Below are 24,522 nucleotides of genomic sequence, written 5' to 3' on the forward strand. Positions count from 1 at the left end.
GCCCTGAAGGACCTAGAGCCTGACTGCCGAGAGAGGGATGAAGCCTGCAGGGACCGGCAGGAGGACAGGCTTTCCAGGAAGAAATGAGACCAGCATGTCAGCTCTGGCTGTGGCATGTCCAGAAGAAGCAGACTAGAGGAGACCAATCTGGGAGAACCATGGTGCCTGATGACTTCCCAGACTTGCCCTTTGGTTCCTGTCGGGGACTGCGACCCTGTGATTGCATGTTGGTGCTGAAAGTGGCTGTAACCAGCAGAGGCCCATGCGTGGTTGCATCTGCTGAATTGCGGAAGGCCTATAGGAGGCTTTATCTACCCATGCGGAGGCTGCATCTGCTGTTCAGTGGCCCGGACAAGGGCTACAACTGCCATTTGCAGAGGGGCCCCCTGAGACTGAACCTAAGTCTGGTTGGGACAATATCTTCTTCAGGATTGCCTATCATCAAGCGGCCGTACTTGTCACAGTGCGGCCACTCCTTTCTGGCCACCCATGTTTATGAACGAAAGGGTGCGTGGGCACACTGCCGAAAGAGGCCCTATGCCCAGTGCTGTGGAATTACACTGAAGAGTGCTGGTGCGGCTCAAATCTAGTGTTTGCAGAGAGCACTGCCGGAGTGTAAGGGGACCCTGAAAAGATCTTGAGAGGACTCTTCAAACCCACCATGGGATAAAACTTCAGACTGAGCGCATCCTAAACTGTTGGTGATTGAGCTTCACCTCAGCATGATCCATGCTAATCCTGATGGCTCCTAAAGAGAGGGGGGGCTAGAACTAGGGGAGAGAGATGGGCAGGGGGACAGAGAGGGAGGTGGGCGGGTGTATCACCTATAAGACATAGCACCCAGAGATACTGACTTGCATATAAAGATTAAAATGTGTAGTATTCAGTAGAACTGTGTGATTAAACTTCTATTTTTTTCTTGCAAAGGTAAGCACTGGACATTCACTTGACTGGGTTTGTTGGTCGGGTGTTCAAGCATAGCCGCACTACCTCCATGAGTCTCTGACCGCTCACCCCCACTGCCTTGATAGTGAAGTGTAGAAGGGGTTGTAATTGACCCAGTTTGTAGAGCCATACTAGGACGTACAAGAGGAAATCAAGGGTAGATGACCTCAAACCACATGGTTGAGAAGCCTGGTGACCCCTCGAGGGTGCGGGACGGTTTTGAAGTAGTGGGGGCCGGTTTTGTCACTGGGTGCCGGTTTTGCAGTATCGGCCCCCGGTAACAAAGGCAGCGGTAATTGACAAGTGCACCACTGTCCCCGCCTCCCACCCCCAATGGGGCTGGTCTGACAAAATTACCAGGGCTGCTTTGGGTTCCCAGTCCTGCCCTGCTGGCAATCACAAGTTACCGGCCCGCAACGTGGGAAAAACACTGTCCCCGCCTCCCACCCCCAATGGGGCTGGTCTGACAAAATTACCAGGGCTGCTTTGGGTTCCCAGTCCTGCCCTGCTGGCAATCACAAGTTACCGGCCCGCAACGTGGGAAAAATATGAACTGGAATTGCAGTATCCATTACCGAATATGATTCCCTGATTCTGGGCCCTTCTCCAAACTCATTCCAAACACATTTCCCCCCTGCTCTCAGCAAGAGAGAAACGTGTGCAGAAAATGATTTGCTTTTGCCAGGTGCGTAAACCTGGGAGTCGGGCGACTCAAACTGAGAGCCATAGAGCTCCCTGGAACCTGCAGAAGCTGTTAAGAGGTGAGCCCAGTGCAAAAGTTCTCAGTACTGCTTGTGCAGACTTCACTTGTTGGCATGTAGAGAACTTTAGTTTTCAGGCCTTCCCTGAAGTACATATAGCTTGATTCTAGCCTCAGATGGGAATCCAGCGCTTTCCACGCTGGGGCGCCAGGCTGGCGTATGGGTTACGTTACTGAGAAGCTTTTTTCTGGTTACTTTTTCCTAGTGATTCTTAAAGTTCCATACATTTCAATGCTAGGAAGTTAGATTTGACAGACTTGAGGAGAAAGGAAGTTCAGAATCATAGGGAGGAGATGCTGACTTTGGAACTGGGGAACCAGGTTCAAATCCTGTTGCTACCTAAACATCCTGTGATCCTGGACAAATCACTTAGGGGCATATTATCAAGCAGGGCGTTAAAATTATCACCGCTTTAGTGGCAGAAAACTGCCGCTAAAGCGGCGATAATGGGCTGGATAATTGGCAGTAGAGAATTCCAATAGAAGCCCATGTTGACACCAGAACATGGGTTTCTATTGGAATTCTCAAGGGCATATTATCAAGCCCATTATCGCCGCTTTAGCTGCAGTTTTCTGCTGCTAAAGCGGCGATAATTTCAACGCCGTTTCTTGATAATATGCCCCTAGATCTCAAAGGGGCATATTATCAAGCACGGCGTTAACATTATTGCCGCTTTAGTGGCAGAAAACTGCAGCTAAAGCGGCGATAAGGGGCTTGATAATATGCACTAGAGAATTCCAATAGAAGCCCATGTTGACACCAGAACATGGGCTTCAATTGGAATTCTTTGCGGCATATTATCAAGCCCATTATCGCCGCTTTAGCGGCAGTTTTCTGCCGCTAAAGCAGCGATAATTTTAACGGCCTTTCTTGATAATATGCCCCAAAGTGCCTTAAAAAGCTGATGTTGCATAATGTTCTTGCTGGATAGAGATCAGAGTTTTGTCTAGTGACATTTTTGACAAATCATAAAATAACTCAGTGGGTAAAAATGCCTGCTGCAAAGCACATGTACCATGCAGATCCCAGAAGTGTATTTAATGAGAATAGCTCAGTGGGTTATTAGTAGAGCCAACCCCAACCACTGCCATATGTTTTAAACCCTGAGTTTGTGCTTCTCCAGACCAAACACTCTTAAAACATACTGCCTACTAGTATGGATGACGAAATTCCTACACTTTTAATCCTCACTGTTTTATATTAACATTTTCTATAGACTGATTTACACGTGATTCATTGGCACTGATAATGTGTGTATGATCTAAAGTGCTCCGACACCATACACTGGCTTGAGTAGCGCTGTAAAACAGGTGAAATGCATGTGAGAGAGGGCTATGGAGAGTCGAAGGAGGTAATTCGGGGCGGGGAGGAGGGGGCGCTAAAAACCATTGTTCAACAAGGCTAAAGACAGCTTTCATAAATCGCTTTATTGCTCTCGAGACAAATTCGCGCTATACAAAATATGGAGAAAAAGAATGGTTAGCGCCTTCGTTTTCGCCCATCATTAGAGTACCTCTGCCACCTAGTGGCAATGTATGAAATTGTTCTTTAGGACTTCAATAAACATGAGACTATGCTTTTCTCACTGTTTCAAGAGGAATTAAGCCTGTTCCTTCCTTTAAATGTATCGATTCATGTGGCCTAGTCTATGCCACTAAGGCGCAGCTATAGTGCAGTGCGGTGGCACCAGGGCCCAAGGGAATTATTAGTCCACTGTGGTATGCCACCAAACCTAAGCTATAATTATTGTTGCGTTGTGGGCTAAACACCTTACCCATACATGCCAACATTTTAGAAGAGGTAAGTAAATGGGAGATGGTTTGTGTAATGTTATGGGGCCCTGGGCCCCCGTGCCTACAGAGTAAGGACACAGACACGGTTAGTTAGGGTGTAGACCAGCCCTAGGGACGCCTGTGGTGGATGGGTGTGGGATGGGGTGTAAGCTAGCCCTCTGGGAGTGTTGGAACACTAGACCAGTCACCAGCAGGTCACTACAGTTTGCTCCACCCTGAAGCTCGAGGAATGTGTTGTGAGGGAAGTGCAGGACGTTACGTCTCCTGTCACCTTCATCTTTAAGGTGATCAATAAATGTTCCACCTGTAAAGCGTGCCAGAATTATAGTACTTACTTATTTAACGAACTTAATTAGCTGATTTGTTTGCAATCATCTTGGAATATGAGCCTATCCTTGTCATTTATTAATATCAGACATTGGTTATACCTCACACCAAGCTCCAAGCATGAAGTGACCGGGTTATAGTAGCCGGGGCACCATAAACATGATGTTTTGGGTATGCACTTTATAGGCTCCCTGCCCATCTGGGACCGAGGATGTGACTGGAAGGGAGGGAGGTGGGATCATGAGAGTGGGGAAGTGCTCTGCCGCATAATGCACATGTGCTATTTATATATCTATTACACCAAATACACGTATTTGTACAGTTTGTTGCACAGGAAGAGAAAGCAATTGGTTCTGGCCACACAATCTTTTTTCGAAGTATCCAAGCACGGGTGTGAACCCTGGGTGCAAGACACGTCTACGCTCCTGGTTGATGCAAGCGTGTCAGTGACCATATCCAATCCAGAGGCATGACTCGTGATATGGACTCCATCTGCGGACATGGATCATATTCCAATAGTGAGCACTTTACACAGCAGACCACGCGTACAACACGGAAAGACTAAGTGGGCCATAAAAGAGAAGAAACACACTTACCTCTGATGCTGGTTGAATTTGCACCGGCATTTTCTGCCTAAATTAAGTGAAGAAGATTAATAACAAAATCAGGGAAGATGTGAATGAGCGCAGCAGATGGTTTATAAACTAGGCACAGCCCACCCCCCTGCTGCCTGCCCCTGCACCCACAGCTCTTCTTGCCAGTCTGTGACACAGACCTGCCCTGCAGACATGACCTGTGGACATGGCTGTCTGTCACTGTGACGAGAACTTCAGCCTCCATGCCTACTCAGTGTCTGCAGGGATCTCTTGTAGGGATGATGTAGCATGAAATCTCTGAGACCCCACAATCCTAACCTTCCTCTGGGGGGTCAGCAGTAGGGTGAAGGCTGAGTGAAATTGCCACGCCTATTCAATGCATTACCACACACTACAGGGTTACTTGACTTCACATAAGTAGGACGTTGCTTGTACAAAGCGAAAAGACCATTATTCGAAGCTCTTTGAATGTATGTTCTTTATAGAGCGTCAGATATAGTAGTTAGGGTTGCAAACCTTTTCTCAATTATCTTCTATGGTAAGGTGTGCACCAAATACATGTTGGGAATAGAGCCTTACCACCAAAAGGATGGCGCGGAGATCGGTTCCCAGTCATCAACCCCTGGACACTGGATATGCAGTGGATTTAGATCTGAATCTAAAATGACAAGGACTAGATACAGACTGCATTCTGGGGCTTGTTGCATGGGGCAGGTTGGTCTGTCTATGTCAAAAGGACATCTGTGTACACGGTCAACATGAATATAATACAGGAAGATGAAAAAGCAGCCCGCATTGCGACATCAAAGCACAGACTTGTAAAGTACTAAATCATACATTTGATGCTATGCATAATCACAGTTTAATTTGACAAAAAACAGATCATTTTAGGTAGCAGCTAGAGTCTAAAAACTCTTCCTATGCCAAAAATAATTCCAATGTTGGTTTAATTCATTTTTACAGGTAAATTGATCACGATTGCTGCTCAAGACAGGTCCAGATTAGATTGACTGATCACAGGCGTTTGTGAGTTTTGATCACAGAGATGGGGTTGAAGATGTTAAAATCATGTATTAAACAGCAACGGTGCAGAAGGAATCTACAAACCGGGTGATCTACGCTGCTCCTCGACCAGGAGATACAAGATGGGATCTGTTGATTAATAGTTTTCACCCCCCCCCCCCCGACTATGTTTTGTCAATTTGCTTCTCAAAATTATTATTTTTTTACACCCCTGACATTTTCAAGATATATTTGAAATGGGTCATCACTTTAGTTTACATTGAATGTATGCACATTCATCTTAAGCAGATGTTCTGAAACCCTGATGACTTGGCTCTTTAAGGGCCATTCTTAGTCCACCCTGGGCTAGGAAGAAAAATAAGATGGAAGCCCAACATCCCCAAACCATCAGAGCATTCCATTAACAGCATAGGCATTCCAAAACAATACGAATGATGGCGCGCATGTCAGCGGGTGTGGCGTTATGACAAGCATCTGTCCCAGGAACAGTCCAATCCCCATTATATCGATTATCGATGTGTCCGGGTGATCAGAGGTTGGGATGTGATAGGGTCAATGGGGGCTGGGAGAGAAGGGATACACTCAATACTTACTCAGAATGATCAGGATCCCCAGGATGAAGAGGACTCCCGCACACACCAGACCCCCGATCCGCAGCGTTCGATAATCTAGGGGAGAAAAGGGCACTCTTTTGCAATCGCTGCTCCTTCTCCCCTTACACTTTCCTCCAGGGGCCACTGTCAACATTATACTACTTACAGATGTTGCATCAGTGTTCAAAATATCCTACCTATGCAAGGAAATGTATACGACTGGGGTGATTAGATGTACAAAGGCACGATGTAGCTTCTGTGTAGGGAAGAGTTTGCCTTAACTCCTTCCAGGACTGATCTACACAGAGAAAGGGTCAAACGCCCGCGCGGGAGACCTTTATGCGACTTGTTCATTGGGTCTTGGAGCCCAGACCTGGGTAGATGATGCCAGAGCTGAGAGAAGAGCCGGGAGGACCCTGCAGAAAGTACCCTTAAGTAGAGAGGGGCCTTTGTACTTAGGAGTCTGTTGTATGACAGACACACTCCTGCTGGAGGAACCACTAGTGTGACCTTGGGGAGAATACTGTACACTTTCTGAACACGTCAGCGTTAGTCATTGTGTCTTCTAGAGTGGGGTGCAGGAGGGAGCCAACAGGGAAAATGAGGGTCTCCGTTCTCAAAGGTCGTGAGGGATGTTTCTAAAGAAGTTATCTAACCATGTATGTGCGAGGGGGCAGCCACCAATTAAAATTCTTGAGACAAAGCAGTGCCTGTTGTGTACCAGTCAGCATGGAGGGCTGTGCTCAGAATGGAGTCATGTGATTGGTGCAGATCACAGTGTAAGGAGTCTGTCCAGCCCATGGAACAATAGAGCACATTCTAAAGTACCCATGCAGAGTGAGAGTCCATTGTACACACTTCTCCTCAAGACTGGAGATACACAAAACACAACACAAACAATGAGTCTCAGCAAGAAAGAATGAAGGCTCATCGATGACGATGAAGAATGACACTACAATGCATGCATCACTACTATTCACACTGTGACGCTTCAGCATGGCCAAGACCCTAGATCTAAATATCTCTCTCCCTTTTCATACTTTTGATACAACCATCTTATTTGAAGGTCTTTTTGACTTTTGTATAATATGGTCCATGAATGACAAATAAAGAGAAGTGGTGGTCATATATTTTACCTTATTGATGACACTCTTTAGCTCTTTGTCGCACCTTTACCTTTGGGGATCCCGCTGCCAATGATGTAATGTCTTCTGATCTTACCTTTTTAAAAATGTTCTATATCTTTAGCAATTGCATGATCATCAGATCAGGTAGGCAAGTGGTTTACATTAACCTGATCACAAACTCAGGCATAAAGAGAAATCCATAATTTCTGGAAACATCATTGGAGACACATGAAATGAAATAAAATTAAATTAAATTGAGATTTATACAGCACACTATTACCTGAGAGTGTCTAGGCACTAAAGATTCCAGGAGGAGAAAAAAGAGAAGGGTAAGCCGTAGTGAGCGCGGTAAAAACTCTGTTGACACGGCAACTCATTATACCCCACCCTTCACAAAATGGCGAATAGCACATTACACTCAATGCATCTGCATGTATGGTGGATGCTACTGAGTTTCTTCAAGTGCATTAATGATGAAGATGCCTGTTTTGACATCACCAGAGCTCCATATCCCAGGTCTGACTCACATTGAGCAGTAAGAATCTAAGAGGAGTGTGATAAACAATCTCTAGAGGCTGCAGATCTCCTATGACACTGGATCAGGATTTGACCTTTACACTGTAGCAATCTGTGTCTGAATCTACATTTACTACGACACTTCCTCCGACTAGCGTGTTATTGGGCCACATTTCTTTCTTTCGCTGGGCTGGCATCAATACTGTAGATCAGTAAAAGTAACTATTTACCATACATATATCATTGCTTACATTTGGTATTAGTTTTATTTTTTCATTGGGCTGTGAGACCATCTTTCACCAATGAAGGCTTATCAGTGATAGTATTCCCTGTGTGATACCTTTTGAACCCCTGGTGGTGTTTATTCCATATTTGCTTTATTACCCTTATTATATGTTATGGTTTTAGTTAAACTTGGTGTGGACAATGTAGTTTTGCTGTGTCGGACTGTGCTGTTGCAATGGTCAGTGTATCATACACAATACCTTTGGCACTGCTTTGAGAAGGCCTTGCTGCTGAAGCCAGGTTTTACATAGTGAAACATTTGACCTCTGTAGGTTGGATTGCAGCGAGCTTCATGATTGGCCAGTTCACAGAGCGGGGTCCTACCAGGACTCAAGTAGTTCTGAGCCTATGACAAGGTAATTCTAGGTGCCCATTTAGGACACCACCAACAGATGAGTGTTAAAATACTGCTTTTCCCAGGGTGACACTCCTGCCTGCTTGGTTTCTCCGCTTTCCGGCGCTGACATTTTCTATTGTGAAATCCCATCCATGTCTCTGGACCTCCCTCCTATTTCTGTATGTGCTCCAGAGTTAAGACAGTGGGACTTCTTGGTCGGTGGATTGTGTAGGATAATGGCACTCCTGGGAACTACGTAGTGAGTATATACTAGTGACCAATTATGATTGCGGTGCATAAGGGTGGGAAGAGCCACCCTCCTCCCCAATGTGTGGATAACCACAGATAAACCAAAACAACAAGGGACTGTTGTTTTAGAGTTGAGACATTCTGGAGACAGTGAGCACAATGTCAAACAAGGACCAGAGGGGGTTTCAGATATGATAAATTAATTCAGGGAAGCCTGGGGAGAAAGGAGGAGTAACGTTGCAGCCCTGCAACTCAAAAGGAGTATACTCATATGTGCAGTGTGTATCCGCCCGTTACCCTGCAAGCTCCTCCTAAAAACATACGCTAGAGCAGTGTAAGCGTGGTCTCCCCCAGCAGCATTGTGACATGAAGCTATTGCTGCTGACACGCGAAGGAACAGTGACGTTCATAAACCACGCGGAGTCTTTGTTGTAACAGTTCTGGAGGACTCACCTGAGGATACGCCTAACACTGCCCGCGGTCACACTACCCTCCTCTGTTACTTACCATAGGTGAAGGGATCCCGCTCGTCTGCTTTGCCTGGTTCTGTAAAAGAGAAACAGTGGTGATCAGGTGACTGTGTCAAAATGTTTCTACCGGATGGTTTAGGAAAGTAAATCTTTTTTCCTATGACGTCTATGTCAAAAAGCAGGTTTATTACAATGTCTGTCTGGAAGAACGTACAGCAAAGGTGACTACAGAACAAGCACTTTACTTTTTATTTCATATAATAATAATAACTCATTGCTTTCTACTGTGCTTTTCACACTTCTGAGCATTACATGTAACAGGAGCCACAGTTACCCTATGTATTGGAACTCAGTTTAGTGGTCTCCGAAAGATGAACAGCTCTGTTGGCCCTGCATGCATCAAACCTATCACAAACACGTCTAACAGATGTCATGAGTTGGTATTTGTATGTCATGGCACTTTCATAAGTAACCAGCGCATGTATAAAGTTACATTTTAGACAACTAACTCTCCTGAATGACCTTTAGAGATCAGATGGATCACAGGTTCTCAGTCACTGTGCCTGCTTGTTGCCCCAGCTCAGCTTGCCTGCCTCCAATAGGCGCAGAGCGAGGCACACAGCAGCCTGCATGAGCTCCCGCTCAGGAGCAAAGCCCTAGATGGAGGGACTCACAGCCTTATTCGGGAGGCAGAAGACATGGTTATGTATTTTGTAATGTTCCTGTCCAGCCAAACTCCCAGATATCCCTGGCTAGATCGGCCAAACCTTTTGCTAAAGCCTTTCTTAATTTGTTTATATATCAAACCGCAGATATGTTGCCCATACGTAGATGAACTCAGCAGTTTTCCCTGCCTTGTACCAAAGTTTTGACTGCACAGGAACCTGCGAGACGCTCTAAGTAATGTAAATGCCACGAGTTTCTCCTTGAGACCATTTTCCTACTGTAAGAACCTGCCCGCGTGGGCTCCCCAGCCTAACTTGCTTGTGTGTGAGTCTAACATGATATCTGGACTTGGGACAAAAATAGATTTTCCCTTGAAAGCCTCCATCTGGGAGAGCCACCAATCCAAGTCCTCCCTTGCATCTTCCGATAAAGTAATTGAAGCTGAGCAGAGGAGACCTCTCCTAAACTGCAGTGTTTTGAGGCGCTGCAGAGCCCTGTAATGTAGAAGAGCTGTGAAAGTAGCCTGAATGGACGCAGACTGCAAACCCACAATCCTTGCAAGCATTTGAAGAGAGAACCTGTCTTTCTTCAAGACTGACACCATCTCATTCCTTTTTGTCTTGCTCTTCTGTCTGGGCAGAAAGAGAGAGGCTTTTATAGAATGTATCACAAAAACCCAGATCCTGTAAGAGAGAGAGACTATGCAAACAATCTGAGCTTGTAACCGAGCATAGGAGCCGATGTTCAATGGTTTTTTGCTGTTGCAAACGGGGATTTGGCCCGTTTGCAACAGCACAATTGGTCTGCCCCATGCACAAACCATATTTTGCGATGCACTAACTTATTAGCGACTCACAAAATATGGCTTGCGACTCGCTATTAGGAAGGGGTCTGCCAATGGCGTGCCTTGCTAATAGCGAATCTAACACCAATGTATTATTTTTTTGCGACTGCATTTGCGGTCGCAAAACAATTGCAGTTTACCACCTACTTTAAGTGAGCCACTCGCAAACGGGAAGGGGTCCCCAGGGGACCCTTCCACTTTGTAAATGGTTAAAAAAATATTTTCTAAGAGCAGGTAGTTGTCCAATCGACCACTGCCAGCCCTTAAAAAATAACTGATAAGTTTCAATTTTCTTTATTAAATACATTGTGTTTTCCTTTAAGGAAAATGGGCAGCATTTTTTAAATAAAACCTGCTTTATTGAAAAAGCAGTCAGAGACATGGTGTTCTGCTGACCCCAGCAGGCCACCATCCCTGTGAGTGCTAGCCATTCACAATGGGGTCGCAAATTGCGCTTGCCTCATGAATATGATGAGGCATACAATTTGCCACCCCATTGGGAATCGCAAACAGTGTCTGAGACACTGTTGTACATTCAGTTTAGCGAGTCGGAAATTGCGAGTCGCAGTTCTGCACAATTTGCGACTCGCTAACCTGAATGCTTGCACATCTGGCCCTTAGTTCCCAGACATAATCCACATATCGTCCAGATAAACTAATACTCGAATCCCTTAGGATCTGATTAAAGCTGTCACTGGTTTCATCACCTTTGTAAAACACCATGGAGCTGACGAGAGGTCAAATGGAAGAGTTGTGAACTGTAACATTTCTTGGTTCCAAATGAACTGCAGGAAACACCTGTAATATCCAGGATATTTGTTGCCAGCGTTGTTGTTGGTTCTCTGTTGTGTGCTAGTGAGCATACACTGTTATAAGGATACTGCGTGAATGTTTTTTGAGGGCACTGCGACCACCAATAAAATAACTTATTTTTTATATTCTGACCAGCACAGAGGTGCACTACACAGTCCTGCTACTAGGGGGGCAGACTCCTTCATTAAACCCAAGCATTACATTGTATGCAGGCTAAAGGTTTCTACGTGTATTGTGAACTAAAGCACATGAGGTCATTTCAGTTTTAGAATTAAAATAATAACCTGTTTTTATATAGTTTTTCATAATGATGTTTTGTCAAACCTAGGTTCTCTAAATAACAGGTGTTACTATTACCAAATTTACAGGCACTTACTTTCTCTACACCTGGAAGAACGAAAGGCTGATTTGGTCCTGCGTGAATTGTCACGAGCAAGGCAGACAGATTTTAAAAGCAAAGATTTAACTCTCCAACCGTCCTGACAACACACATAATCTGGGCATTCATTATACTTTTTTTGTAGGCATTGGAGTCTTCCATGTATATCTCAGCAAAGGGTTTGCAATAAAAAAGACACAAGTTTTCAAGTATGTTTTTCAAAATTGAATTACAACGTGATTGCAACTCTGAGGGGGCGTGGCAAGCTACCGAAGATGGCGGACGGGTGAGCGCAGTGCTCCGCATCAGCCCTGCATTTCTCCTTCACTAACGAACGGCACCATCCGGACCACCTATCTGTAAGTGGTGGTCTGGATGCTGAAACCTGAAGCGCTGCCCTGTTGAGAAGATCGGGCGTGCCACGTGCTCGGCTGTTGAAAAAACGGCTGAACACAGCAGCGTGGTCTGAAGCTTCGGGCTCGAGTGCTGGACTAGGGCGGGGCCCACAGGAACTACGACGCGGACACGGCGCGACTGACGGCCCTCGGGGGAAGTGAAAGTCGCAGACCAGTCTTCCCCCGGGGTATTCACGCAATGACCGGAAGGACAAGGTGATGGTGGGATCATAGGAGTGAAGGAGGGGGCGGGAGTTGGGAGGGTATATAAGGTGTCAGGAGAGGAGGATCCGGCCTCTTCCTGACACCTGAGCACCACCGGGGGGAAAATAAAGTTTGTAGTGAGATAGTTCACAGTGTTAGGCCATTTGCCGATTGGTCGATCGGCGGGGGGCTGGCACTGGTAGTTAGGGTAGGGTAAAGGGAATTTGTCACAGCTGGCTGTAAGGCACGGTGTCATCGACGCAGCGGCCGTTTGCGCGGCATTGAGGTCTTGGCTGGCCCGGCCGGGTGGATGTCCTGGGGCGTTGTTATCAGGCGTGTGGGCCGGGATGGCCTCGCGTGCACTGGATGGCAGACTCGACCGGCCATTTCAGGTAGGGAACGGGGGCTGACATATCATGGTTGTCCGGGATGCGCGGGGGCAGGGGGGCACCGAATGCTGGCGCATTCGCCGTTTTTGACGGGAGCATGGTTCACGCGGGAGGGGGGTGGGCTAGGGGACGGCACACACGGCAGCGCGATTTTGTGTCAGGTGGCCCAGGGCAGAAAGGAGGCAGGGGAAGGCGGGGCATGCGTGTGTCGCCCGGCATGGGGGGAGCGCTCCGGTTTCTTAGCACGGGGTGAACACCGGGGTCTGGGGGGCAGAGGCGGGACACCTCCTCTTTCTGCTTCCCGGGAGAGGGATCTGTTTTTTCCGCCGGTCTGCTGCGCTGCCGCCTCTGGTGCAGGAAAACAGGGTTCGAGCCTCGAGGTCGCGTCCACATCCTGTGATTCTGGGCAAATCACTTAATCTCCCCGTGCCTGAATGTGTAATGTAAATAAGGTGCTATGTAAAGCGCTCCAATACCGTCGGGTCGAGTTCGCGCTGTATAAATATGCAAAAAAAAGAAATCCCGGGCTCAGCACATTGCCCAAGTTGGTGCAGAGGGACGTGGTTTGGGGAGGGGGGGGGCATTGGTGGTTGATTACTGCTTACCCCCAGCACGTGTGGAGCCTACTCAAGGTAGCGGGCAGTAGGCCCACCCCAGCGGCTGTATCCACGGCTACGCTCAGGGTCCGGCCTAGGTTTTTGGTGGTGGGGGAGGGTGGGGGCTAGAGTCTGGTGGCAGTGTAGGAGGAGCGAGGCAGGGCTTTGCATAGAGGTGCTGCTGCTAGGCAAGGAGGTGTGGGGGTGGGCCTAGGGGGAGGTGGGGAGCTGCAGGCAGTAGTGGCCAGGGTCATCAGAGTCCGGGTGAGGGACTGCCAGCACAGCATGAGGCCCGGTGGTGCTTGGGACCCACTTGGTTGGCGCGACCGAGTGGGGGGTACAACAAGGGGTGAAACTGCTTACATGGAGTATCAGGGCCATGGGTTCCATGTCTAAGCGTTATAAGATCTATAACTATTTGAAAAGACGGGGAGTGCAGATTGTGCTATTGCAAGAGACCCATCTGACCAAGGGGGGAGGATGAGAAGTTGAAACACCGATAGCGTGGTCACTTCTTCGCTACTGGTTTCTCTGCGTTCGCCCGAGGGGTGTTGGTGTGGGTTTGACCGGGAGTACCCTTTGAGACAACCCGCACCCTAATAGATGTAGAAGGGCGGTATGTGCTAGTGGTGGGGAACTTATTAGGACAGGAGATAACAATCTGTTGTTGCTATGCCCCCAATTATGACCAATTGGCGTACTTGACCTCCCTTTCCACACACATAGCAAGTATAGCAACTGGGCAGTTGGTGCTGAGGGGAGATTTTAATTGTGTGGCAGTTGTCCAACAAGACAGATCTCACACCTTTGATAGGAGCACAGGCACATAAGACAGCAGCGGGGCTGCGGGATTGGATGGCACTCTGGGATCTTCATGACATATAGTGCGTGCTGCACAGCGGGATTAGGGAATATTCCTACTAACACTTGCACCATTCGCACATGAGAATAGATGCATTTTGGTGTTCACAGACCTTTGGCTCTCTCACCAGTCTACCGAATATCTGGGCCGCACATATTCAGATCATAGCACCCTGGTACTGACTTATTGCCCTCGGAGGCGCAGACCTCCGATCCCCATATGGCGACTTAACACTGTGGCTCTGGAGGACGTCCCCTTTGTGGAGTCCTTACGCGCTACAGTGGACACATACTTCACTGAAAATACGGGCACTGCCTCCACAGCATTAGTGGAATGGGAGGCTTTTAAAGTGGTGGTGAGGGGACATTGTATGGGGCAAACCATTGGGATACAGAGAGAACTTCATAGAGAGCTCACCGGGATTGAGGGAGAACTGCAGATTCTGGATAATACAGACTCGTGAGCTACTGCTGGCAAAACAAAAGCAATACGATGAGGCACTGGAGAGGCTCTGCTCACATGACTATAGAGCCTACATCGATAGAGTACAGAATGAGGAGGGGAAACCTGGGTGGTCACTGGCATGGATCATTAGGCCTGAATCGTGGGGATCCCTGATCACCCGAATCAAGATGGCGGAGGATAGGACCGATTATGACCCAGAAACTATAAATGGAGCATCCCAGACATACTATGAACAATTATATACGGCCCCGCCTGAAGCCTCACAAGAAGATATTGATGCCTTCTTGGCCCCTCTGGCCCTGACGGCGGATGAGGAAGAGACTATGGAGGAACTGGGGGGACCGGTTACTCTCCAGGAAGTCAGGAGAGCCATGGCTCTGCTGGCCGGGGGTAAAACACCAGGCCCTGATGGCCTTCACGAAGAGTTTTATGTTAAATATAGAGCTATATTGGCCCCCCCGCCTGGTTGCTTTGTACAATGAAGCCCTTGAATTGGGGCAACTGCTGCCCTCTATGCGCTGTGCGATGGTGATACCGCTTTCCAAGACCGAAAGCCCAGAGGCAGGGGTGAGAGATTATAGACCTTTGGCCATGTTCAACACTGATTTCAAAATACTCAGTAAAATACTAGCGCTTAGACTGATGGCCCATATGACAACTTTGATCCACCCTGACCAAAATGGATTTGTTCCCTCAGGAAACACTTCATATAATTTGCGTAGTTTATATTCGGTGCTTTACAATTCAGAGGCCCAGAATTTACCGCGAGCAGCTCTGCTTTCGGTGGATCTGGAGTAAGCATTCAACACAGTCATCTGGGGCTATCTCGTAGGGGTTATGAAGAAAATGGGAATGGGACTGGGCTGGCAAAAATGGGTTCAACTATTATATACATACCCGCTGGCGGAACCCTTCCGTAGAGGAGGAGAGGGACTTGGGATACAGCTGAATGGTAGAATGTACATAATCTCCCTATATGCTGACGATCTGTTGATCTATTTGGGCGATGCTTGTGCGGGAACGTCCACTGCTTTTGATTGCTCGAGAGCTTTGGCCAGTGATCAGGGCTGCTGGTTAATCGCCATAAGACACACCTGTTCCCAGTAGACTGACCTCTCCCTAGGCCTGGGGACCTTCCAGAAGTATATAATTGGTCCTCGTCTTCCTTTAAGTACCTGGGTATTTAGATCTTCCATTCTTTGGAAAATATGAGAGAAGGAAACCTGGGAAGGGCGGGCCATTCCTTACACTCTAGTGTGGACTTCTGGGGCTCGCTGCGACTACCGTTGATGGCTAGGATCTCGCTGACTAAGACGGTTATGCTGCCTAGGTTATTCTATTATTTCGTAAATATACCAGTGATGATGCCTGCAGGTTGGTTTAGACCCCTGGATGCACTGGTGTGAGATCTTATTTGGGCAGATGGTAGGCGTAGGGTTGCGCTGCGAACCTTGCAGCGCCCTATGAGGGAAGGTGGATTAGGGGTCCCAGACTTCGAATTTTACCAGCGGGCTGCGCAACTTCAGTGGGAGGCGCAGTGGTTGGAGGGGATGAATCAGGAGGGCAAGTATCTAGTGAAGCCTAGGCAACACCCGCAATTACTGCTTGCTAAACTGCTAAACCTGGCCACAAAAGTCCCCTACACCTCGGTTTTGCAGGCTTCGGCTTTGCAGTGTTGGAGAAGGTGCATGGCTAGAATGCCAGTGGGTCCGATGTACACACCGGTGTTGCCACTGATAGGGCTACCATATGGAAAACCTCAGATGATCTTAGGGGGCGGAACAGCTGCTGGCCTTGACTGGGGTGGGGATTAACACGACTGGGGTTCTTTGTCAGGAACGCTGCTTACTCCCCTTTGCGGACCTGGTGGTGAGGTATGGACTTCCTACTGGCCGATTCCTTATGTATGTAACACTGGTGAGGACGTTTGAGTGGCTGTGGGGTGTGGGAAGAGAGGAACCACCTATGCATGGGGTTCTCCACTCCTTGATAACACTTGGTACATCTGGCCATCAAATTAAATGGTTCTATGCCTCTCTCCTAGAGGCATCCCTGTCCCAGATGCTCAACCTCAGGGGGAAATGGGAGAGAGCTCTTAACCAAACACGGATGCAGGCTGGCACCGCGTTCTGGAATTGCCTAAAAAGATATCTCGCAATATCCACCTGAAATACCTGCAGTTTAACTATGTCCATATGACATATATGACCCCGCACCACATACACGCTGCATTTGGTGGGGAACCCAGAGAGTGCTTAAGATGTAAATACTTAGATGCGAACTTCCCCCACATGACATGGAGCTGTATGACCGTACAAAGATTCTGGGACGCAGTAATGACTAAAGTTAATAACACACTGGTATGTACACTAGCACACTCAGCTAGGGTGTGCCTCCTCGGGCTACACCCCAGACCACCCAAACGCAAGGTGGGACACCGTTTCAGTGATCTGTCCTTGGCATTGGCCAGGAGGCACATTGCGATAACATGGAAATCAGCACTGGGACCACAGTTTGGGGTTTGGAACCAGGAGGTGAATAGTTGGGCAGCAGCGGGGGGCAGAGCCTTACATAGAGAAGAGCTAAGGGGCTTGCGTAGGCGCCCGATTGCAGACGTGGAGGGAAGTCTTATACAATTGGGAACAATTGGGTTCCCGAGCATATTGTCTGGTCAGACCATTTTTTGGTCAATTTTACAATAGATAAGACGTTAACCAAACTGATGAGTTATTGCAACCCTCATTCAGAGACTTTTAGATCCTTTCATCCAGTAACCCCTGAAGCAATTACTCATATGCTTAATAAATTTCCCCTAGTGGTTAAAAACAATTTGGAGCATGATGTTCATGCTTTGGAAAACTGGCTCCAGGAGTGCAGCATACAGCTAGCCCCTATCAAAACACGAGTAGCCAAACAAGGCCGAAATTCGGCACCGTGGTTTAATGAGTGTCTAAGAAAGAGTAAAAGTGCGTGTAAGATTCTAGAACGGTGCTGTAGAAAGAATTTCGACCCGGCTTGAAAAATGACATATAAAATTACTTTGAAGGTTCATTATGCAAAGGTCCGCGACGGTAAGAAACAATTCCTGGCCAGAAAAATTGAACAAGCAGAGAACTGTGCGAAGGAACTGTTCATGATTGTCAAAGATTTTACGGTTCCCCCTGCCTCAAAGAGCCCTTTTTCCCCCACGGCCAACTGGGCAAATGAAATTGCCCAATTCTTTTACTATAAAATTCAAAAAATTCAAGATTCTTTTGGGAGTCCTGGCCAGAATGTGACTAGTAGCATGCCTAGCCTTTCTCCTATAAATCCTTTTAGTGGGAATACTTTACTGGAGTTCGTTCCTATGACTAAGGAAATTTCCCTAAAGATCATGACAGCTTTAAAATCTGGATCACCAACTGACCCTATCCCGGCAAGAATACTGGCTACAATTGCCGAAGTAATAAATCCTGCTGTAAATAAAATACTAAATCTGTCTTTATCCGAGGGAAGGATGCCTGAAATATGGAAACACAGAAAAATTCTCCCTCTTTTAAAAAAGCCAACTGCGGATCCGTTGGTAGTCAGTAATTAAAGAGAGAATCTTAACAAGAGCAATTCAGCAGAGGCAGTTCTCCCTAAATGCTACAACCAAGTGTCGAATCTTTTCTGATATGAGCGCCTCTGCTGCTCGTAAAAGAAAAGAATTTGTTAAGCTATTACAACTCTTCAAAACATATGGTGCCCAAGCCTCTATCGCACAACAGTCCAAACTTAAAGTCCTTGTCAAGGGCAAGTTCTTTTTGTTCTCAGATTTGGACGAGGCCCAGGCATTACTAAAAGAGCTTTCAAAGGGAGTTTAAAGCTATTGTAAAACCTGTTATTATTTATGATCTACTGGCAGGGTTGGGATGGGCATGGGGACGTAGGACACTAAGGGTGTAAGGTGAAGACACCCCAGGGTTTTTGTAGGGTGGGAGAAATGTGGCTAGCGGGGTCCGTAGGGATTATCCACATTGCAGGGTGGGGGGTTTTTCTTTTCTTCGGGGTGGGTGGGATAGTGGGCGTTTCATATTTATTTTTTGCAAAGAGGGAAAAAACAGAGCAAGAGGTTTTTTTGAGTAAGGTCACAATTAGGGTTTTAATAGCAAGACAAGGTAGCGATTTGGTCTTAAGCAGTCGCATAGATGGTTAGGGACTCCAATCAATGTAAGATTCTCTCGGCCAATGTTAATGGCATATTGAATAAAAAAAAAATATGGCGCCTTAATCAGATGGCTAGCTTCACTGCGACCCCAAATCCTCTTTCTTCAAGAAACCCATTTAAAATCCAACTCCCCCAAACTTTTTATACCTAGAACCTTTTCAGAAGTTTTCTTTGCGTCCTCAGGTTTTGCTGCGAGGGGTGTAGCAATTTATCTTTCTAATAAACTTCCCTGGGAGGTCATAGAAGTCCAAAGAGATCCAATGGGGAGATGGATTTGGGTTGCAGTAAAATTGTTTGGGAAGAGACTCAATCTGGTCAACTACTATGGCCCTATAGTTGATGATGAGGGACCACTGATTCAGGTCTATAATCTATTATCTGGTGCTCCGGGACAGATAATACTCGGAGGAGATTTTAATTTTATATTAGATCCAAGTAAAGACACGACAAATAAACAGAGGGGTCAATTGAAACCGAACACTAAAAAAGCTTTGGAGACTATTATTGAGAGCTTCCAATTGATGGATAGCTGGAGGGATAGGAACTCAGAGAAAGAATATTTTACTTTCTATTCTCATCGCTTCCATACGGCATCTAGAATTGACTTTTTCCTTAATTCCAGATCTCTTCAGATCCTGGAAACAGGCATTGGATGCAACCCCTTCTCTGACCATGCCTATATCAATTTGGAAATTAAGATCTATGAAGCAAATAGGGAGAGACCCAGGTGGCAACTGGATCGCCTTCTTCTGCAGAATGAGGAATGGGTAAGAGGCTTTAGGATTTGGATAAAAGAATACTTTCGGATAAATGAGAACACCGCTTCTCCTTTTTCTGTCTGGGGCGGATTTAAATCGACAGCCCGGGGAATGATAATTGCATATACAACTGCCCAATCTAAAGACCGAAGGCACAAGATAACTCAATTACAGTCAGATCTCGAGCGGGAATATGCCCTTCAACTACAGTCTCTTCCCAACGAATATCTCCAAGCCAAAACAGCATTAAAAGATTTTTTTGTTGTCGAAGAGGTTTGTAACTCCCAACTTTTCCAACAGAGGGTCTATGAGGAGAGCCAGTTGATCGGCATACTCCTGGCAAATTCTACAAGAAAAAAACAGGAATCAGCCTTAATAACAAAAATATTAGATCCCTCTACTGGTCTGGAAATAGTCGATAGTTCTAGAATTGCCCAACTTTTCCAGGATCATTATACCCGACTTTATTCCACTGAATATAAAATACGGAACAATTCAATCGAAGAGTATTTCTCAACTCTGGCTCTCCCCCAGATATCCTCGGAGCGGGCTCTCGAGTTAGAAAGTCAAGTGGAGGGAGTCGAAATTTTGGCAGCCATCAAATCAACCCCAGGATCAAAAGCTTGTGGCCAAGATGGCTTTCCAATCGAGTTCTTCAAAGTGTTTGCAGAAGAATTACTTCTTCCCCTGAAAAACTTGTTTAATTTTATAAAAGAAGGAGGCCAGGTTCCGTGTGAATTCAAAGAAGCGATTATAATTTCATTTGTTAAAAAAGATAAAAACCCCAATGACATGAATTCATACCGGCCTATAAGTCTTTTAAATTCCGATTATAAACTTTTTATGAAGGTTTGGGCGGTTCGTTTATTACCAGCCGCTCAGGAGGTCATTCATAGAGATCAAACGGGCTTTATTGCGGGTAGATCGATGGCTTCCAACACCCAATTTTTGATACAAGCATTAGAGTATATCAACACAAACCATATCCCCGCAAGTATCATAATGGTTGATGCGGAAAAGGCTTTCGACCTTGTAAATTGGAAGACTTTATTTTTTACTCTAGGCCAATTTGGGTTCCCCTCTAAGGTGGTAGGAATGCTAAACAATATTTATCAGGATGCTACAGCCAAACTCGTAATAAATGCTACCTGTGCAGGAATGATACGAATTAAGCGGGGAACAAGACAAGGCTGCCCACTTTCCCCTCTACTTTTTACTTTTTTTATAGAACCCCTTGTATTAAATATTCGTAATAATGCTGCTATTTATCCCCCAATTCCAGATATGTCTAAACTTAAGTTGTTTGCTGATGATATTATTTTATATTTGGCCCCCAATAGGTCTAATTTTGAGGAGGTCTTGGGTGAATTCTCTCAATTTGAAAAGATAGGGGGCTATAAAATCAATGCAAATAAAACTGAAGTTCTTGCATTGAATACGGATATTGATCCTTTCCCCGACTCCCAACTTTATGATTTAAATTATTTAAGAATGAAGAAAAAAATAACGAAATTATTGGATCAATGGTCACTTCTTCCATTATCGATAGTTGGGCGTGTATCTTTGATTAAAATGTCAATACTTCCCCTTTTGATTTTTTTTATTCTCTAATGTCCCTATTAAAATCAATCAGGTATTTTTTAGGGAAATAGATACGCTTTTTAGGCAATTTATATGGGAGAAGAAAGCCCCCCGAGTTAAATTGAATATCCTTCAACTACCCGTAGATCAGGGGGGACTCGCACTCCCACATATTAAATCCTATTATGAAGCCGCCCTCCTTGACCTTGTATCAAGACTGTTAGGATCCAGCTCTTGTAGAGATACTTTTTTTTTGGATAAAATGCTGACAGAGATCGGTTCATCCATTCCAGTGTTTTTAAAGACTGCTAAACTTCCAAAGAAAAGCAGATATAAAATTTTAAAGGACTTCCTATGTCGACTACAGGCAATTTTTAGGGACATGAATTTGACGGGCTTTCTATATCTTAAACTAAAAGAATGTGCCGGCCTTGGTCTCCAGCTACAAGCCGGTCATAATATCATATGGGAAAACTCCGGCTCAATCCAATTGAGACACTTTTTAATACAGAATAGACCAATCTCTTGGCAGGAAATATTGGCCAGGGTGGAGGCTCATCGGAAACCGGTCTATTTTGAATATCTGCGCTTAATCTCCTGGTTGAGAAGCTACGGAGGCTTAAATGAATCTCCCAACCAGCTGTCAACTGCACTTTATGGAGCTAAACTTCGAGGGATTGGTAATTGGTATAAGCTGATCCATAAACAATTGCATCCCCCTATAATTCAGAAACATCGGGAAAAAATACTTCGGGAGACTGATTGCAGTCTATCCGAAAAGGAGTGGGAATGGATCAGCCTATCTGGGGGCCGTGCACTTTGTGCTGCAAATTACAAGAGGATGGCTTTTCTTTCTAGGTGGCTGGCCTATTTGACACCCTCCATTTTGAGTAAAAGGTTTCCCGATGTAGAAGACAGGTGTTTTCGTTGCGCCAAACCTGGGGAAGGCGGATGGCACCATACCTTCTTCGTATGTCCCAGGCTGAGGTCTTTCTGGGAAGCAATTTTTTCGGACATCGAGCGTGCAATTGGGAATCCCATTCCTATTGCAGCTGAGACTGTCTTATTCGGCAGTTGCAAGGGAGACCTACAATTGTCTAATCCTGAAAGAATTTTTATTTTCATTGCCTGTGCGGTAGCTCGCTCTCTAATACTACAAAATTGGAGATCAAATGCATCCCCCTCCCATTTGAAATGGATAAATAAAATGAAAAGGGTTAAAAAATTTGAGGAGGCTTACGCTAGGAGGGTTGGAGCTGTAAGAAAATTTAAGCAAAATTGGAAGTTTTTTGAAAAATTGGAGACGACTTAATTTCAATCCCCCTCAAGAATGCATTTGCACTTTGTTTGGCAACTGTTTTATAACACTGGAAGTGGTGAATCGCTTAAAATCAGCTTTTTATTTTTTATTTTTTTTTATTTTTATTTATTTATTTTTTGATTATTATGATTATCATGATGTGGAATCCTTCTTTGACTACAATCTTTTGTAGTCTGCCTTGTCTTGCACTTGCACTTTAAATGGCTTAAAGTACTGTATTTTTGCTATTTGCACTTGGTGTATTGCATTTTTGTATATTGCCTTGTTTCGCATTTGCACCTTAAATGATTCAAAGTACTGTATTTCTGCTATTTGCACTTGGTATATTGCACGTTTATCCTGAAGTGATTAACAATTACATTGATCTTTAGATATCAAAATTCTGACTGCTGCTACACATTAAGCATATTGAATTTCCTATTAGTGTTTTCTTCATTGTACCTTTTTTCATCTTTTCGCCATACTATTTATGTAATGGACGCTAATTGTACTCTGTAATGTCTTCTTTTATCTACCTCTTGCTCTGCTCAATAAAAAAAAAAAAAAAAAAAAAAGTAATTATCGGCCTATATCTCTTCTACCGTTTTTGTCTAAAGTGGTGGAGAAGTATGTAAACACAACCCTGACTGATTTTATTGAAGGAAACGAGATGCTTCACCCGAGTCAATCAGGTTTCAGGGCGAATTTCACTACTGAAACTGCCCTATTAGAAGTTGTAGAAACAATCAAAAACTCACTTGATACCGGAGGAAAAGTGGTGCTGATATTATTGGATTTATCAGCGGCCTTTGATATCGTGCCCCATGATAGGCTCCTTCTAAGACTGAGGGAGAGCAATATAGGGGGCACGGTTCTTAGATGGTTCACCTCCTTCTTAAGAGATCGTCAGCAAACAGTCTGGGCCCCGCCTTTTTCTAGTCCCATTCAAGCCTTAAATGTAGGGGTCCCACAGGGCTCGGTGTTGAGCCTCACCCTTTTTAATATTTACATGGCCCCCTTAGGCTCATTGGCCGAAAAATACGGGGCTAAAATTATATCGTATGCTGACGACACACAATTGCTTTTCACATGTAGAAAGAAGGAGGTGTTAGATGGAAATAAAATCAACATCTGCCTGACCGAGGTGTTCAACTGGTTTAACCAAAACCAGTTACTCTGTAACTCGGATAAATCCGAAATTATCTTCTTTGGACACACACCAGACAACGAATGGCGCCAATGGTGGCCAAAAAATTGCGCCCCCCCCCCCAGAGAAACCTGCCTGCACGGTAAAAAACGTAGGAATAAAAATTGACTCCGATATGACCATGAAAACCCAGGTCCAATCCACGGCTGGCACGTGCTTTGGACTGCTAAAAACGATGAGGAATTTCCTCCCCCTCCTCCCAATTGCACATAGGAAAACAGTGGTCCAGGCTCTGATCATGTCCAGACTCGATTATGTAAACGTGCTGTATCTGGGTCTTCCAAACTACCTATTAAATCGTTTGCAGGTAGTTCCAAATGCAACGGCCAGGGCAGTTTTGATAGTGGGGCCTAGAGACCATATGTCTTCTCATTTGAGTGCCTTACACTGGCTCCCATTAAGACAGAGGATTTGTTTTAAATCCCTGGTTTTAACGTTTAAAGCTATGAATAAAATTGGAGCACCATACCTCAGAAATAAGATTCAGCTCTATAAACCCTCCAGAACACTACGTTCGTCCTCCCAACAACTATTAATTGTGCCCAAATTTCTCCTTTCTCGAAAGGGCAGCCGCTCCTTCCAGGTGGGCGCAGCAAAATTATGGAATAGCCTCCCTCTCATGCTGCGGCAAGAATGCGACCTTTTAAATTTTCGTAAGGGCGTGAAAACTTGGCTCTTCCAAAAATAAGGTGGCAGTGTACTCTGGTACGCTCTTTGTGTCGGGGTCTGACCAGCGCCGGGACACTCCTTGGAGTAGCTGTGCGCTTAAGAAATACCCCATTACATAACAGAACATAACAACATCTGAGTTGGGGAGGGGTGCTACATCAACTGGCTCGGACTGATAAACTC

At 45.6% G+C, this 24,522-nt stretch overlaps 1 protein-coding gene across 2 annotated transcripts in view; it reads right to left on the reverse strand.

Moving 5' to 3' along the window:
* Positions 1-24,522, reverse strand: part of FXYD1 (FXYD domain containing ion transport regulator 1) — a 331,228-nt gene that overhangs the window by 60,383 nt on the left and 246,323 nt on the right. For both annotated transcript variants that reach the window (XM_085615964.1, XM_085615963.1), the window contains exons 3-5: positions 9,060-9,098; positions 6,039-6,113; positions 4,423-4,459 (exon numbers count right to left, since the gene is read on the reverse strand). In XM_085615964.1, the coding sequence (XP_085472090.1) occupies positions 4,423-4,459; positions 6,039-6,113; positions 9,060-9,098 (151 nt within the window). The remainder of the gene's footprint in view (positions 1-4,422; positions 4,460-6,038; positions 6,114-9,059; positions 9,099-24,522) is intronic.

Source organism: Triturus cristatus, chromosome 7 (genome assembly GCF_964204655.1).
Source record: "Triturus cristatus chromosome 7, aTriCri1.1, whole genome shotgun sequence".
Lineage (NCBI taxonomy): Eukaryota > Metazoa > Chordata > Amphibia > Caudata > Salamandridae > Triturus > Triturus cristatus.